General features: G+C 37.0%; 1 protein-coding gene across 1 annotated transcript in view; it reads left to right on the top strand.

Moving 5' to 3' along the window:
• Positions 1-1,826: 1,826 nt before the first annotated feature.
• Positions 1,827-19,714, top strand: part of LOC116848961 (cell wall protein DAN4) — a 74,669-nt gene continuing 56,781 nt past the window's right edge. The window contains exon 1 of the mRNA XM_032825634.1: positions 1,827-2,546. Coding sequence (XP_032681525.1) covers positions 2,490-2,546 — 57 coding nt within the window. The 5' untranslated portion in view covers positions 1,827-2,489. The remainder of the gene's footprint in view (positions 2,547-19,714) is intronic.

Here is a 19,714-nt window from a genome sequence, read left to right as displayed (position 1 = left end):
AACATAGCGCGAACGAAGATGTATTTTTCGACGTCCTTGAAAGGTCACCCTTTCGCAATCTTACGTGTGAAGAAAAGTAATTTGATGAGTCTGGGGAAAAGTTAAATTATTGATATTATCCCAGTCGAGATTTTTATCTTTTTAGCTTTACTATTTTATTCAATATCTATTTTGATATTTTGAAACCTATAATATAAACTATTTTGACGCTAAAGAGAGTAAAAAAGAAAATTTCAGATATTATTAGAGTTAAATAGAAGTAAATCATATCATTAGAATTAAACCTACTTTGCTAACTTAGCTCCTGCGTTATAGAATTCAAAATTTAGGACCAAAATTTCGACTCCGGTATTAGCAAGGTTTATCAAAAATAACGTGTGTGATTTAAATCCCAGAGCTCAAATGCAATACTGGTAACATGAAAAACCAGATTTTTCTAGAAGCCAATAATTAAGGAGGATACCAATAATTATGTGATCACTTTTATGGCGCTACAGAGAAACACCATAGACCGGTACAGGCAGACCACTTTGTAATGTCACAGTTTTGTACAAATAGGTTGCTTTTGTACCGTTATAGAGAAGTACTTTAGAGTGATATATGTATAAAAACACAAATTTGTCACAAAATAATGTCATAAGTTTTTATTAATTTTTATCTATTTTTCTCAATTATAACCATAAGTTGCTTTTTATTCAAAAGGCTTATAAACGCAAAATAAGGCCATCTCTTCTCTACTGAACAAGGCGCGAAATCCGTAACGCCCACTCTCGACTGAATCATAGGAGTTTTATGACAGGCGGTAAAATCCGTAAAAATGTTTTTCTTTTTGCCAAATTTACAACTTTCTCGTGCACTGTAATTATTTTATAAATTCTCTCTCTTTCTCTCTCTCTCTCTCTCTCTCTCTCTCTCTCTCTCTCTCTCTCTCTCTCTCTCTCTCTCTCTCTCTCCTATTTCTCTCTCTCTGTCTTTCGTGCAAAATAACCTCAGTAATTATCATCTAACGGTTTTCAATTGAATTTGTCCTTCTTAATTACAAATTCAAAACTCTTTAATCAGATTTGTTCAATTATTAACTGAATAATCTTTGATTCTTTTCGTTTATACTAGTCGATTGAGCGATCTGTAATTGAATTTGTTGAAATCAATCGTCAATCAAAGAGTCCTCGATTGAATCTGTTAAAATTAATTGTTAATTAAACGGCCTCCAATTGAATTGGCTCATATTCTAATTGTTAATTAAATACGAAAAAATAATTGATAACTTGCATGATCGTTTTCGAAAACGGTTGCTTGCGGTGATAAAGATTATCAAGTTGAGAAACCGAATTCAAAACCGAGTAACGTTTCTCACAATCCTAGTAGCCGTCAGAGAAACTGTCAAAGAGAAGCCTCGACTCCCAATTTCTTGCTCATGGAAAAAAACTCATTTTCAATTCCCAATACCTAATAAAAGAAACATATTAACACAAACAAACGCAAAAACACGGTTGCATAAAATACATACATTAATAACACGGTAAAGTAGGAATGTCGGGCACCTATATCAAAATTTTGTCAGAAACCCGTCAGTCCGTGGACCCAACGAAACCACATGTCCCTTATTTCTACCTGCTCCAAGCGAGGTCTTCAGGTACCCAAGCACTGTCATCATCCGGAACGGAAGTTGCGGGATGAATCGGAGCATCGGACAGAGGGAGCGTCGCGACGCATGATACGGCACGGGGATCGCGTGTTAGAGAGAGGGTAGAGCGGGCCCCTCGCGAAGCAAGGAAGGAGGGGGTCGCGGATAGAGGCGATCGGCTCTCTCGGATCAGCTGTGAGAGCGGCGTGGCGCCGTGTGCCGCGGCTCTGACCCGCTGTCAGTTGCCCGAGCCCTGTGCTACGGTTAGGACCGCATAATCGTCACCTTTTAACGACGTTACACGCCGAGCTAGCCACGGGTCGTCGCGCCGTGTTCTCGGCAGCACGCTCTTTCGGTTCTCCCGTTGCAAGCCAGACATCGGCGAGCGCGAGCGATCGACGGCGGTAATCGGGACGAAGAGATCGGCATACACGAGAGAGGCGAAAGGCCACCAGCAACGCGGGGAGCAGCGATCGCGAGCGAGCACGATTGACCGTAATCCGACCTCCGATTGGACCTCCACCCGCGAGAGATAGCTCAGCGTGTCGCTAAATCGTCGTGGCCGTCATCGTTGTCATCGTTGTCGTCGTCGTCATCGTCGTCGTGTCACCTAGAGATCTACGGAGAGCGAGCGCTCCTCTCCTCTCAGTCGCCCGAAGTCGCGGAGAGGATAGCTCCATTCGCGCGGGCGTGGTGGGTGATTTTGAAATTCCTCGTTTGTGGTGGAGAAGTGAACGCGGGCTTCGACTGTCGGGGGGAGTACCCACGGAAGGCGCACCCGGGAATCCGTGAGCTGACGAGACCAGTATCCAGGATGCTCTGGTAGAGAAGCGCGGACAACCCTCCGGTTCGAGTGCGAGAAATGGCGTGCGGCATATCGGTCGACGTGACCGCCACGAGCACGGTGCTTCTCCTGCTGGTAAGCCTCCGAGTACCGCTGTTTTACGAGCGATCGACCTGAGAAGTCGATAACACTCCTTCGACTACGCTAGGGCGTAGTCGGCGACAATGGGTCCGTTGGCAGACCACAGTCTCCTTTCGTTGTGTTATACTAACTTCTCTATTGCTACTAAAGAACTTATGGGGATTTTAAACTCCATTACCAGATCATAAATCATTACTTAAAATCGAAAAATAACGAACGGAAGAGAAACAGTATAACGAAAAGGTAGCAAACAACAAAATATCAAAACATTATACACGAATAGAACTTGGTAGTAAAAATTACTGTAGAATTTTGTAATCGAGAAATAAATCGATATTCTGCACATGGAATTTTTATACGGAAAGAAATTATTGCAGGATTTTGTAATTGACGAGTAGGTCAGTCTACAGTAATTCACTATCCTTTTATCATATATATGCTATTTATATTTTAGGAATGTAAAATAATTTACTGTAATCAGTTACATAAACTGAAATTTCTTTTTCTGTAAAAGATCGGCGAGAAGCTGCGTGAGAAGTTTTTGAATTCTACGTAGTATCTGAATTGTACGGTGATCGATTTTTCTACACACACAGAAAAAATCGTATTTCGTACAAGTGAATGGACCAAACAAAAAACTCGCTGACGAGAAACAATATCTCTGCCACTGTGACTGAAAACATTCGTCTGAATATTGAGCCGCATTAAAACTCCGGTTGAGGTAACTGAGAATATTTAGCTGAATAGAAACTTCCTACAGGAATCTTTCGGTTTTTACAACCGAATTTTTCATCTGTTCCTAGATAATAGAAGATTTAGTTACACTAACGAAATTGTTTTTTTTCTATGTACACTGTTTATGTGATAATACTCAAAAGTACTCGAATTTTTATCCTTACTATTCCATTCAACATGTATTTTGATACCCTGAAATTTACATTAACCTCTTTTGATTCTATTTGATCTACCTAAGTCGAAATTTTGATCTTACTTTCAGCCTCACTATTCCATTCAACATCTATTTTGACGCTAAGGAAAGGGAAATTTCGCACATCATTAAAGTCAAAATAGGAGTAAATTGTACCATTAAAATTAAATCTACTTTGCTAACTTAGCTCCCACTGCGTTGTAGAGCTCAAGGTTTAATTCAGGACCAAAATTTCGACTTGGATAAAAAAGAACAGTGTGCGTAGAGGATTGCGAGCATTAAAATATTGATTATTTTATGCGCGACGAGTTCCGTAAGGTTACGTCGGCGAACGCGCGCATTGTCCAAGCTCCCGCAAAATCGACGCGTGCACCTTCGTATGCTGGGTGACATTCACACACAGAGGCGCGTGTACGCGTCGACGTGTGCACGCGTCGAGCCTAGAGTCAAGGATACCATCGTTATCTAGCTCGTGCTCGCTATACTCACATCGAGTATCCCTGCTGTGGATGCACACGCGTATACGTATACAACCCACGTCGCGCCGTCGCGGGCGAGCGTCACTCTCGTTATGCAAGCGCGGAATGTTAACTTATCGCGGTTCCTGCGGGTTCCTACGTGCGTTCCGTCGCTTTTTCTTGCGCAACGCGACGTAAGATGAGCCCGGCGCGAAAATTTCGCGTGCCACGCGGTTTATAGGCGAGCGTACGTCGCGTGGAATTTACATAAGTTCGCGTGAACGTCGAAACGCGAACTTAATCGACGTAACCGGATAGCGGGCACGTCCGAAATGTTAATCAGACTAACGTCGCGAATAAAGAAATTGTTGTATAACTCGGTGGATAATTTATGAGAATAAGGAGACGCGCTGTTTCACCGAGAAACAATATCAAGAGTGAGCTAATAATGATGACTTAGACGAGTATATTTTTGCATAAATACTTACAAAAATACGTCAAAATTATATATAATCGAGGAAAAATTTCTTTTACCAAAATAATTGAGAAATCATTAATCAGAATTAATCAATCGTTACAAATAATTTCATCGGTTGAATAAATTAATTATTAATCAAACTTTGATGTGATTGATTGCACGCTGATTAATAATTAACTTCATCAATGGATGAAGCTATTTGTATGTGCTTTTGTATATGACGATTGATTAATTTTGAAAGTTTTTATCGTTTTTGTCACTTATTGATTAATGTTCTAATTAATTCTTGAACGCATTTTCACTGTATAAAGACATTTGTGATTTTCTATGCAACCAATATGACGTAAAAGTTACTGAAAAAAGTTAGTATTTCATAAGAATGCAGTTTTTTCAAATATGGTATCTCCTTAGTGGCCAACATCGGTTCATAGACATATTAGGCGAATTTTTGGTTAAAAATGTATTTTTTGGTCAAAAAGATACCATACTGAGAGAAAAAGATGGTTGATCTAATTAAAATTATAGCTATTTTTGGTCACAATCATATTGTGTTTGTAGTAAAATGGTAATAGTAACACGCATTTAAGGCTATTATCACTAACATTACAGTAGAATTTAATAAAAAGAAAAATGATTTTCTTGATCATAATTTACAGTAATTATTTCTCTATGTGATTATAATTACAAATACTAAATGTTTTTTCTCAGTGCAACGCAGCCAGCGTAGTCCTCCAGGAGAGGACGGAGATAAAGATATTCGAAACGGGAATTGCATGTGGGCAGGTCGAACGAACAAACACGTGTCGCGACTCACGCGACTGCGGCGTTAATTTTCCCCGTGCGACGGTATATAATCACGGTGTATAATCACGCGAACCGAGCGTAATTAGCACGACGCCACCGGTATCTCTCAAGGCTAATTTTAAAGGAACTGCAGAGAGGTACATTAATTACCGGATTAAATCTCCTGGCGGCATTAATCGCGTGACCGGCTGGCTCCTCTTCGAGGAGCCGCTTGAGAGAAGGCAACATAATTAATAATTAATATCCAGCCGGCCACGATTAATATTGGGTGCTTTCCCATTTTAGTGACAAAAGTTGACACAAAGTCGACTGCTGTTTCTGCTTCCCATTTCATTTATGTCGCAATGTGTCGGCTACTCGATTTTGACTGACTTTATTTTTACTGAGGGTTAAGCTGAGCTGACAAACAGAGACGGAGGAAAAATAACCTCAGGCTATAATAAATATAAAAAATCTCTATGATCTTGTTTGTCTCGTTTCATCGCGCAATGTTATCACAAAATTATCTTTATTTCGGCAATCTGTGCGTAAACGGCTATGTATGTAATAAATTGGTACGAAATTGGAATAAATTAATGGAAAATTATCGATTGAGATATATGAAACGCGATTAGTGTGTGTATACTAATAATACCATACTTCTCGCGATAGATAATCAAAAAGTCTGAAATAAATTATACACAATATGGCAATGAATTACTACAAACATCCGCACACAGTATATAATGATTATTAATCTGCAAAGATATTCACGTAGGATAGTAATAATAATTGTATTTATACACTGAGAGAAATTATCCGATAAAAAATTAATAAACGGATATTTCTGATAAAATTCAGATCAATTTTTATTTCTAATCAGGATATCCAATTATATTTTATCAGATATTTCCGATTATAATAGCATTTCATCGATAAAACGATAAAAAAATCATGAATCGATATTTTTGATCGGATGTTTCCTGATCGGATATAAAAATTTATCGGTATTTTGAAATATCCGTTTGTTAATTTTTTATTAAATAATCTCTCTCAGTGTAGTTTAAACATTCGATCACGAATTATATTAGAATATAGTATACGAATTATATTAGAATTATATTAGAATATAGAGATCTGGATATATATTTTGTGCATCGACTTTTGCACATCGTAAATGCTTTCCATTTATCACATTATGATTTGTCACTTTGAAGTTACTGACTCGAGCAAACTCGAGTTGACACAAGCGTCAACACAAGTCGCGCAAATGGGAAGCGCTCGTTACGAGGTGACCAGATTGATTCGACCGTTCGCGAGTGACGTGCTCACTTATTGAGATTGAAAGAAGGTCGGCCTTTTTACATTCCCTCGAGATAAATTGTAGATCAACTCTGTTGTAATTTACAGGTCCTCAGTGCAACAGGAAAGTCGTATGTTTAATTAAAATTTAATCAATAATTGGCGTTTATATAGTTGACCGTGACGCGATTTATAAACACGTTATTCGCGAGACGTCCTTAACCGATCAATCAGGAGTACTTAAATCTTCCCTCTCGTCGCCTCTTTTCGCCTCAATCTTTCCACATAAGTAAAGGTCTAACTGTCACACGACTACTGCAGCATACACACAGCGCCGTCGTGCTCGAGGCGAGACGTATCTCCTGCAACTGTATTTAATTATCGGCGAGTCGGCGTATTCTAGCAGCGCTCGGGCGATTTAATTAATTAAAATTCGCGACCGCGTGACAATTACGTGACCGCCGTTCGAAGTGATCCGGTTCTCGGCCCCCTCAACTGGTTTGCTCCCGCGGATCTCCTATGGCGTATCGCGCCTTCGTGAACGGAATTTCGTCGGCGACGCGTCTGGAGCGCGGGCCGCGTGTGCGTAACCGTGATTCGCCGCGATATTTTTCAACGCCCGCCGTTGAAAAATCGCGCACGATAAAGCGGGATTTATCGGCGCATAAAGTACAATTCGCTCGCGAAGCCGGCGCGAAACGGGAGCAGCTGAATTGGGAGCGCGCGCGAATTATGGGGCTCGTACAATTACGTGCAAAGTAAATAATTAATTCGTTAAAATCCGCGACGTGCATTACTTTACGCCTGTAATTGGCCGTTGTGCAACGCAAAAGTGGCGTAATGTGCGGTATATCTTTCTAGAATGGTGGAAATTATTGGAAAACACTCAATTAAAGTTAGCTATTTGGAAAATAAAATACAGTCGGCGCGGAAGAACGAAGGCAGGGACTTTCATGAGTAACAATTCATCGCTTTCAGAATAATTCGCGCTGATTCGCTTACGGAATTTTCACTCGCGAAAGAGAGAAGAAGGCGCGTCGCGGTTAAGAGCGTTCTATTTCATTTTGTTGTAGAGTTCACGTTTACACACATACCGAATAGTTGTTTCGTTTCAGCGCATAGACTATCTCAGTTCTGCGTGCACCGCACGTGCAGATTTTTCACACCTCACTGCGTCCCACACGTCAACGTCGTGTGCGGTAGTGTCGCGTAGGCGGCAAAAATTTCAAATTTAAGGTGCAGTAATTTATCTGCGGATGCACATGAAAAAGTTAACCACGCTCTCGCGTACTCACCAGAGAATCACACGGCCTTATCCTAAGGCTGAAGTAAAGCTTCACGCGACCGTAGTCACCTTACCTAATACGCACGTTTCCATACATACATGAAAGAAACAATTCTGTTAATGTGACTGAGTTTCCCGTTGGCTACACTGAGAGAAAAGGTTTTGCTAATTTTGCAAAATACCAGTACCCGCAACAAATGACTTGTTGATAGGTTGACAGGTTGATAGGTTGACCCTTTAGTAGGAACAAATGATTGGTTATTTCCAGTTTGTTGTTCTAAGCAAATAATTCGGTAACTATTTGCTCTGTTTCCCTAACGATCATCAAACAGCTTTTGTTATAATAACAAAAGAGATTTTTGTTAATTTTAAGAATAAAAACCAGATGAAAAGCTCAGATATACTTTCCTAAAGTGAATCACATGAAAGAAACGTTTGATTGGGTTAAACAAATTTCAATTAAAGTTACTAAAATTCTGTTCAAGTTAACAAGAAATCTCGTTAACTTGAACAGAATTCTAATAATTTCAACCGGAATTTATTCATATTTCACTAGAAATTTGATTAATCCTATTAAACGTCTTTTACCGTGAAGTAAAAATGTTTCTGATTGAATCAGTGAAAGGAATCAGTGAATTTCATTAATAATAAATAATCCATTGATTTTCAGTAGAAACAAACATTTTACTGCTTCTTTTGATGTCTCATTGATTTTGAATTATTTATAACTGAACCACCAATTACAAGTATAGCATGTCAATAAAAAATACATTGATTTAGAGAGTAGCAACGGAAAGATTCTTGTAGAGGAGTTCAATTAATTGTTCTCAGTTATTGCAGGCAAGATTTAAGGACATGCCGTATCTGAAAACTTTATTAATAAAAACTAATATTTTTCTGCAAAATTTACAACGTATTGGTTGCATAGAATTACAAGTATTTTTACACAATGAAAGTATGTGATAAAGAGTAAGAAATCAATCGAAGAATTGGTCAGTAAATGACAGAAACGATATTTTACCTTGCAAAATTTAACTTAATTTTTCTGAAATTTCAACTGACATTTGTCGAAATTATTTGTGCTATAATCGTTGCCCGGAAATACTTGCAGGAATTAATAAATCGTCTCACTCACGCCTCGGGCAAACACATTACGCCATGGACAAATTGTTGTATTAAATTCGGCCTTCTAACGTTCTCTTCCGCTCACAGACCTGTACCGCAAATTCTGCAACTGCGGGCGTTTTTCCCCTTCGATAATTGCAGATACGAGAACGTGCACGTTAATGTCATGCAGCTGTGTCGTGTTATTCCCCCTGCATCCCATGCACCTCGAATTAAGACATACCAGGCGAACAGGTAGGCAACGCGAGCGAAACTCAGCGACGACACCTCGGTACACCCGAGCCGTTTCTCTTAATTCGCCACGCAGATCGAAGTAGCCTCTTTTAATTAGTGCTCCCGCGCTCTGTTACAAAGGACCGAGCTAATTGAATAATAACCGGTTTAAAAATCGGCGTTGTGTGCAAAGCTCGCTTAACCGAGGCCAGAAATAATGGAAATCGGTGCAGTGACGTGTCGCTTAATTAGGCACGCGTACCGGTTTCGGCTGCAAAATGAAGAGAGTATCGTTCGTAACGTTAACGAGCAACTATCAGATGCCCGATCAACGAATCTGATAAATCCCAAATAATCTGTCGCGCCTCCTTTATCGTCTCCTTCCCCGTTCGTTATCACCAATAGCAAATAAGTCGTGTAAGAACGATAGATGGTAAATTCAGATTTCAAAATTAAATTTACAGGACCCTAGCAAAAGTCAAAATTAAGTAACATTTAGGCAGTTGTAAATTAATAGGAGTATGAATGTTTGATCATGCATATCCATTAAATGCATTTAACAATATTTTGGTGTAAAAAATTTTTTTAAATTGTAATTAAATTTAAATTGTAAATAAAATTAAATTGTAAATATAATTTAAATTGTAACCACGATAACTTAAGAACGATTTATTCGATCAACTTAATGTTTGACACCAATGTTTATCGTAATTTTCTACTCACGGAAGTTTTCCGCAAATTTCAAAACTATTATTTATTTATTTATTTTACAAACTCGAATTTTGGAAAGATCTGATTTGGAAAACTGATTTTTCATAATTTCCATTTTGCTTAATATCTTTTATTCCAAAATCCAATCTGTGAACCGATAATTGTAAACCTAATAAATAAAAAAAATGCATTTATATTAGTTTCAAATCACTCCTGTTGGAGCCAGGATAGTTACTGTTAAAGCATGATTCTTTTGCAGAACAATATTGAAATGACGTTAACATTTACTGAATAATCTAATATTTTATATCAAGATATTGTTAAATGTACTTTTAATAGACACACATAATAAAAGATTCATACTCCTACTATAATTTATAACTTTTCACACAACTCCCCGATTTTTACCTGATTTTCACTGCTGTCAGAATCCCGTAACCGCTTAATAATGGACGCCATCGACGATTATCAGTACAATGGTATTTTCTCAAGTAAATACACGACATCGCGCTCAAGCGCGTGCACGTCTCCCGCCGTATTTCTGAGGAGAGACGTGTTTTTGAGGCACACAACATTTTAGTTGCTGCCATCGTCGTCATGCATTCTCCAACGCGTGGCGTGATGTGCTCGCATGCGATATAAATTACAGCGCCGCCGTTACGCGATAAATCCGTCGCGTGCGCCATGCTATTATACCGTGAAAGTCACGGAAAGAAGCGTGCATGTAAATTCGATGTTTAAACGCCGATTTACCATCTGAACGCGCGGCGCCGTCTGAAAAATTCACGTCGACGAGGCGCTCTGCCCGGCGCGCCCGCGTACTGCACAGGCGACTTTCCGGCAGGGGGTAGGCAGAAACGCATCTCTAACAGAGGGCGGAGAATTTACGATTTCGCGTAACGGACGGCCGCTTTCCACGTGTGCACCGCGACACGTGACCTTCGTCCGCGGGTTGCCGCGACCCAAGGTCACGGCTGAGCGAAGTAACACTAGGCTCCCGATGCACTGATCGGTGCACTCCTGTGAGAAATTTATGTCACTCCTCCGCGTGGTTTATGCGGCACTCTGCTGTAAATCATCAATCCCGATCATGACGGTACCGCGTCGCGTCCTCGTTTATCCTCTTGTTTCGTAATTAAGCAGCTTGGGGAACAATTCAAATATTTGGCTTGTTATTCAAAAAGATCTTCAAAAATATCTCCACACACACACATACACACAAATAATTAAAAAGAATATCTCCGTTATTGTGAGTGCGAAAACATTTAGCTGTATTAAAACTCGGTTGAGATAGATGAGAGTAATTGGCTGAGTAGAAACTTCCTACAGGAATGTTTCTGTTTCTACACAGAGAGAATATTATAGTTTTCTCTCGTATAATTTTTTTTCAATTTTACTATGTTTTCAGTTGCCCAGGAATAGATTGTCAGTAAGATCTGTGTTGCTAGGAAACATGGTAAATTTCGCTAGAAATATAATAAGTGTTTCAATAGCACATTTCGGACTCTAAAATATAAATATATATATATATATATATATATATATATATATATATAAATAAATATATATATATATAAATAAATAAATATATATATATAAATATATATATATATATATATATATATTAAAATAGCAATATATATTAGTAATTTTTACTATATTAAATTGCTGTAGCAATTTTTATTATATCAACAATATAACAATTTTTACTATAAAATTTTCTCCGTGTATAACCGAGTTCTTTATATAGAATCTCTACAAGTAGCAGGAAATCCAGTTACACCAGTTATAACAGAGTTGATTTTTTTGTATACAGAGAAAAATCAATTCCGTTAAACTAATTGAATTTTTTATTGCCTAATAAAAACATAACAATAAACTAGATGAAAAACTTGGTTTGCAGCAGCAGAAAGATTACTATTTTCTATTTCTATCCAGTCAACCCAGTTTTCAATTATTGCAAGCAAGTTTTAAGAGGATGTCAAAGTGGACGAAGAATTCCAGAAATGTCGATAACGTAAAAACGATTATCACTAATACGATCATGCTATCCTTTCATATTTCTCGTATGTTCGGTTATTAAATGGTTATTAGACTTCTTCGAGTAAAGTTGCAACACTTCAATTTCTCAGAATTGACAACCATTACCGACATGTAATCACAGTAATCAGTCATAACAGCAGCTAAAATAACAGTATAATGTGACATTTGTGAAATTTGGAAGACAGAATTTATTTTGAATTCAGACATTTTGAGAAGTAATTTCTACATATTTATGATCGATTGTCACGCATACATGTCACCAGTGGCGTTCATTCCTGATGAAGCATTGCAAAGTATATTCGATGGAATTCTGTAAACCATTGTTATGATCATCATGAAAGTATTCTATTTGGTTTTCTCTCCGTGCAAAAAAAAAAACGCTATCCAGGAACCGAGACTTTTTGTGCCGATAGCGTCCCAGATCGTGGCGCGTGCTCATTGTTACGAGGAACTGTCCACGAAACCGGTTCGATGATATTACAAAAAATTTATCGCTCTCGCCTCTCGCGGACGTCGCCACGTTGACGTGGAAGCGCTCTCCGCAACGGTATATACAATAATAACCGAGACGACTGCGGGAGAAAGAAAGAAAGAAGGGGAAAGAAGGAGAGACGCCACCGCCAGATATTTCATATCAGGTCGCCGAACGGTGCACGGAAAACGCGGCCTCGCACTACCATTTCGCGAGCCGCGATCGCGATCGCTAACGATCAGGAGAAAACCGACATAAAAACCGCGCCGGACTTTCGCGGAGGAATCTAGGATAATGGGAGACGTCGGGGTAAAAATTTCGGTCTCGGTAAAGTGCCCGGAACATTCTCCGCTGTATTGCGCAGCATTTTCACGCGCCTGGAAATTAAAACGCACACGGCGAAGTGTGGAAAATGTTGAAACGCGCGCCTTATTACGCGGGGAAAACCTGGAGTTCGTGAAAGATTCATTTTGTAGCGAGAAGACATTATATTTCGCAGTAGAGTAATTTATCTTCCGAATATTTTAACTCTATATCTTATCTTCACGATGGAGAAATGGAAAACGCTAACAAACGTTTTCTCCCATTTCTGCGGAGTAAAAATAGTTTTCGGCTAATAAAAAGTTTTTCCTGAAAGTGTTTCTAGTAAAAAAATTTTATCTTGCGTGTAAGGATCTATGTTAATCTTCAATATTTTAATTTTTTTCGTATAAGAGAGACTTATCACTTTAATAAGACAAAAGATTTCGGCTTTACGAATAAAAACGTGTCAAATGTGTATGTTTATATAAAAATATAAAGCGAAATAGATATTCCAGATATTTCTAAGTCTTTTTGCGTTGACTTTTTTTTATCAGTTTGAATTTTTCTTTTATTTACTTTGTTATATATTATTTCGTTATATTAATAATATATTAATACATTATTAATATATTATTAATATATTAATAATATATTATTAATATATTAATAATATAATAATATATTACTTCGTTATATATTATTTACTTTGTTATATATCAATACTATTATTTATAAATTTGTTTATGTTATCATATGTTTATGACTGATAGATATATATATATATAACTATTTGGAATTATTCCAAATAGTTATATATTATTTTTTCCATCTTTGATAGATAATCTTTATCTTGACATCTTGAGATTCAACTTTCATAGGACTTCGTTAATAACTTTTTAATTCACAATGAGCGACGGCTGAAACCTTTTGAATGTTATTCAGAGTGACGACCTCGACAACATATGTCAGAATCACAACTGTAACTCATTGCTCCGTTAAACGCAACATTTACCCAACTTTGTCGTGACTTTTACGACAATATTTTCTCCATGCACACTGCACGCCACGCGTTGAAATCACCGTTCCCGCGGCGTGTCGCGGCTTGCAATGTCGATCGCGCCATCGTCTGCCGCGTGCCGGAGGTGACATAAATACGATTTTTGCTTTGCTGTCAACTCAAGACGTATTTTTTACTCGACCGCTGAAATTCATTCAGCTAAGAAGAACCGCCCGATATTTATTCTGACAATATTTATTTCGAAAACTCCTTAGCCAGCGAGAGCCTTCGACGTGTGTCTTACGCATTTAAATCACTTTATTCTGCATTGTGCAATCGGCCCGATCGCCAATGAACCAGTAAGGTGAGGACGAATGATTCACGCAATGTGCATTCCGCTCAGAGACGCTCGAAGCGACCAGCCTCGGTAAGTCGGTAACCTCAGGACAGCCGGTCTGTAAATCTTCCGGCGGCAGCGCGCAAAAATGAACCCCTTTTGTGCCGGGGTTGTCGCGAGCCGGTATGCAGCCCCGTCGAGATCCTGGTTATTGAGGTGCGGGTAGAAAGCGCAGACACGTGAGAGTCACGTTTGTGTAAAATTGTTTTCAAATGATTACTTTAGAAATAGTGATAATATACATTTTTGTAGAGAGAGAAAGAATAACAACGTTTTATTGTATAGATTTAACGGTCGTTCCTAGATAATTGTGTACTAATTTATTTGAACTTAATGATTATTACTGTTTTTGTTGTTTCGTTATTTCATTTTTCGTTAAACACGTTTTCTTGGCTCGTTTTATGCTTGAACAATTACTAAAAAAAATCTACCAAATCTGCCAAAAAATTAAAACTCAAAGCCGCGGATATTTTATTCAGACACATGACGATGTTGTGTCAGAACGTAATGATATAATAATGCAAATCATCATGTAACCGTGATTTACACTATGAAAAAGAATATCTAAAAATTAGTAAATATTTATTTACTGTGTACTAAGAATATCTTTATTTAAATTATTTTATTTAAATAGAATAAATAATTGCTTTCATGAAAAAATTAAGGTTTTCTTAAGGCTTTAAGAAAGTATATATTTTTTTACTTAAAGAATATTTTATATCATTTAGTATAAGAGAAAATATATGCTTATATTAATATAAGTAAATATATGTATAACTAAAAAAGTGATAGATATTAGTGTATCCATCAAATAAATATTTTTTACTATTTCTTAGATATTTTTTCTCTCAATATGTATACATGAGAAGAATATTATAGTTTTCTATTTTGAATATATAGAAATTCTTTTCAATTTTACTATACCTCTAGTAGTATAGAAATAGACTGTCAAAGTTTATTTTGCTAAGGAACATACCAAATCTTTTAATAGCACAGCTATTCAGCTCCTAAGATATAAATAGTATATATGAAATGAAAGGATAATCAATTATTGCAAAATGTCAATTTTATACCTTACAAAATCCTATAGTAATATTTACTATAATGTTCTCTTTGTGTATGGAAACGGAACTAAATCTTGGTGAAAAAAGGAGTATTTCCTGAGAGGTTACGATTCACAAGAAGCCATATCATGAAAACAATTGGACTAATCGTACGGTACCGTAAGATAAAGGAAATATACGGACGTAGGATAATCTGGAAGATAGCTCGGTTATGTGCTCCGAAATACCGTTAACGGATATAAAGACGCACGGAATTCACGTTGTACTGTGCAGATAACGCGTGAACAGCACGATTGTACCTCAATAACGGTACACTGCAACAGATAGAAAGAACGTTGTCCATCGCTTACGTGCCACTGATCGATTTCGACACGAGAATGATGGCAGTTGCGCCGGACTGCCGACGGCATATAGATCGAAATAGGAGCAGAATGTCTCCCGCTTTGTAAAAGTCTTGTCGACGAAAAAAACGTAAGATAAAAAGCGGCTGGTCGATGATAGAGAGTAGCATGAGACAGATTTTCAATTAAAGGGATGCTGAAGTTGAAAACTTTACTGACCAAATAGTGACATTTTTCTGCAAAATTTACGTCATATTAGTTGTAGAAGTACAAATGCTTTTATGCAATGAAAATGCATGCAAAAATAGATAGGAGCATTGCTCAATATAAATAAAAATGAAAAAAATTTAATGTAAAATCTCAAGTTGTCAGTTGACGTAATATTTGTCTAATCTAAAAGTTCCGCAGCTTGTACATACTAAAAATATGGATGCTTGAAATAGAAAAATTTTAAAAAGCATTGCCGTACCTTTACATCTGAATTCAGAATTAAAAATATCAGAGAAATTTACAAAAAGATTTCTACTTATGCATGATTAGGTCCGCTGAATATGGTAAAATCAAGCAACACACATTTACGTAAGTTTTGTATGCACAAGAATACGAAAAAGTTAGCGTAATTGTGTTCGTGTAACGATCATCTCTGCGTTATTGACATTGTTGGAGCTCGTTATCTTCAACATCCCTTTAAACCGAAGTTGAAATTAAAAGCTGAAGTTGAAATCTTTACTGACAAAAAAAATATTGACTTTTTTGCAAAGTTTATATTGTATTGGCTGCACAAGATTACAAATGCTGTTGCAGAATGAAAGTACGTGCAAATAGAAACGTGCAAATAGAACTAAATAGAAACATTGCTTAATATATGACGAAAACGAAAAAAAATTTTAAATGTGAGATCTCAAACTGTCAGTTAACGTAATATTTGTCTAATTGAAAAGTTTCGCAGCTTGTACATACCGAAAGTGTCGATGCTCCAAACAGAAAATTTGTGAAGAACATTACTATATCTTTTCTTGCTTTTAGATTCAAAAGCTTAAGAATATCGGGAAAGTTTGCAGAAAGATTTCTACACATATTGTGATTAAGTTTTTCACTAAATATGATAAAACAAAGCAACACATTTTTCAATATATTTTATATGTACAAGAAATGCGAAAAGGGTAGCATAATTGTGTTAGTGACCATCGTCTTTTCGACATTATCGACTTCAGTATCCCTTTAGAAGCAATTAAAATAGACGAAATTAAAAATAATGTGATTATGTCGGTCGTATTAGTATATTGTTGACTGCGTTTAATTATATGGCAAAAAATCGAGCCTGTTAATGAGCGATCCGCTATGACGATCTTCTTTCTCCTTTTAATGTTGTCATGTTGAAAGTCACAGTATAGCGGCGATTCTACGTTTCAATGTAATTTCGCACACATTTGCTGACAGCCAGAGGAGTGATGAGGATTTACGATGATTTCGATCGCGAACCATAGGCGACTTATAATTGCATCAGTCGGGTGTGAATTATTGTCGGCCGATGGAACAGCAATAACAGATGACACGCCAGATTCTCAAGGATCTCTCGATACGCTTTCCTATGTCGCTTTTCGATCAAGAGGCAGAGAGTCATCGAAGCGCGTCCTTAATGCGCTTTAAACGGATCTTTTTGCATTCCCCCTGCTTGATCCAAGTAAAACGTTAAATGGCATTTTCGCTTCGGTCCATTAGCGTGTCGATACTTTTGTTACGTAGTGTACTCGTTAGAGAATGGAAAGTTTCACTACTTCTCATGTTAATTTCTGAGAAATCGCACATTCTTTAATAATAATAATTATATATATATATATATATATATATATATATATATATATATATATAAATCATATTAGATAGCTTTATAAGTACAGTATGTGTATATATATATATATATATATATATATATATATATATATATATATATCATATACGAATAATCAAGAATTGTTAATAAATTATTAATAAATATTTATTAATAAAGAATTATGAATAAAATATTCTTTGTTTAAGATAATCACTTTTCATAGAAGTAAATTAATCACTTTCCTTAGTAGTAGAAAGATATTTTTGCACGTATATATATTTTGATAATATTTTATATTTATTGCGATTGTTTGATTCAGACTAATCGCTACATTACACATGGTTGAGTCGTGTACATTCCCCTGCAGGACATCCTGTATAAAAAGAAATATTGGACATTCGATTATATTATTATTTTATGGACACCAGTCGAATAACGCATCTACGCGCTCTCGTCCAATTTCCTGCGAAGTTGATAGGGAACTTCCGTTAAGTTTTTATGAGGTATAGAGAATGCTCTTCTCTCCCTCTCTCTCTGTAAGCATTCCGGCTTGTCACTTGTCACGTAGTTCCTGTCGTGAAATTAACTCGTCAACATGATTAATTGGACCAATAACGGGACTAGTAAGTAGCTAATGTCGCCATCGTACTTGGTCACATTTTCTCCTTAATATCAGTCTTTCTTCTTTACCGATAAAATTACTTTACTTGTCTTAATTGCGTGTGGAATTTGAGAACAAAACACACACAATATTAAATAACAGTACTAAATTTAGATATATTTTTCTGGTAGCATCGAAATTTTGTTTCTTTTTTGTATCATATCCTCGCGACGTTGAATATAAATTGTTATGATGAATATTTTTTGCTACTAAAATTGCTTGATTCATTTTAGCGTCTGATCACACGTGAAACTTGAGAATAAAATTGAATAAAACAATATTGAATAACAATATTTCAATTATATCATTAACAATATTGAATAACATTAAATTATGTATTTTTCTGTTAGCATCGAATTTTTGTCTTTTATATCTAATCCTCGCGACGTCGAATTTTGTTACAGGTAAAATAATGTTTTATCTTCAGTACACTGAGCATTAAAAATTACGTGTGTATCGGAGATATTCCAAGAAGCCACGAGAGACAAGCACGGATTTTAGTATCCCGGACGAAACCCGACGCGCGCGATCTCGCATTCCGGTAACGTCGTCGATCGAAGGGATCTCGTCCTGCAACACGCGAAACTTTCACTGTCAGGATAATTCAGAAGACAATGTGTTCTCGCTCGCTCGCCCGCTCGCACGCACGCGCGCCGATTCGGATGGCGCCAGATATTTTTAAACCAGGACGATAACACAGAGCGGGCCGACCGGATTCCGGCCGAACCACCGTCCTTAGCCAGGAGTCGCAGACGAGAAAAATAACTGAACGATGCGTTACCCCTCCGTAATACAGTATCACGTAAGGGAACGTAGAAGGGAAAAAGGTGCTTCCCCCTCGCTCTTCTTTGCGAAATAAACGCGCTCAAGATGCTCGACGCGGCCAGTTCGAAATTCAGAGTATATCTGGAAAAGAATCGCCGCGTGGACAGAATATGTAAAGCGCGTTTAACGCTACTTTTAGTTATTCGAAAGTGGGTCGACGTTGTGCAACGAATCGGCGCAATTTGCCTAACGAATTCCGTCGTTCGAAAGCCGAGATTCCGAATTATTGGGAAAAGGCGATCGCGATGGTATCATCTAGAGTTCTCTCCCCACATCAGAGTCAACACATCGTTCACCATCTGTAAGGAAAAAGTTAATGAATGAGTGAGAGAGTAGCTGCATCTTCGTCATTTCAATCTTGAAGCTTCTCTCTCATTTCTACTCAAGTCACCCCTAAAAATGGTAGACAGGATATAGACCAGTCGGGAATCATCATGTTTTGTCCTAATTCTGGTTGAAGAAACTCTAATATCACCCACACGCGTAGCTTTATCGTCGCGTGCCTATTGTGAGAGCGAGGGCAAAGGTTTCGTTAGAGATCTACCTACGCTTGCATCATAATAAACGATTCTGTCGATCGCAATGCATTGTTCGTATGAATGTGTATATCAAATTCCGACTGACATTTCTTGTCAATATTTAGATTTTTTCGAAAAAATTACATGTATATGTTTCAACTTATTAGAAAGAGAGAGTACAATTATACAAAAATACATCATTTCTTTCAGTCAAGAGGCGAATAAAATCATTGATAGTTTCAATTTTTTGCGATATTAATCTATTATAATGAAAATTTCATTAAAATTTATTACAAAAATTAGCTATATCTAGGTTTTTTTATTTTTTGATTAGAATTTGATGATATAGAAAGCTTGATCATAAGTTGTGTATATATATATATATATATATATATATATATATATATATATATATATATATATA

The sequence above is a fragment of the Odontomachus brunneus genome, unplaced genomic scaffold (genome assembly GCF_010583005.1).
Source record: "Odontomachus brunneus isolate Ranch 3 - 2012 unplaced genomic scaffold, Obru_v1 Obru_scaffold_103, whole genome shotgun sequence".
In the NCBI taxonomy this organism is placed as follows: domain Eukaryota; kingdom Metazoa; phylum Arthropoda; class Insecta; order Hymenoptera; family Formicidae; genus Odontomachus; species Odontomachus brunneus.
Note: the sequence above shows the minus strand (reverse complement) of the source record. Positions and strands in the feature narration are given on the sequence as shown.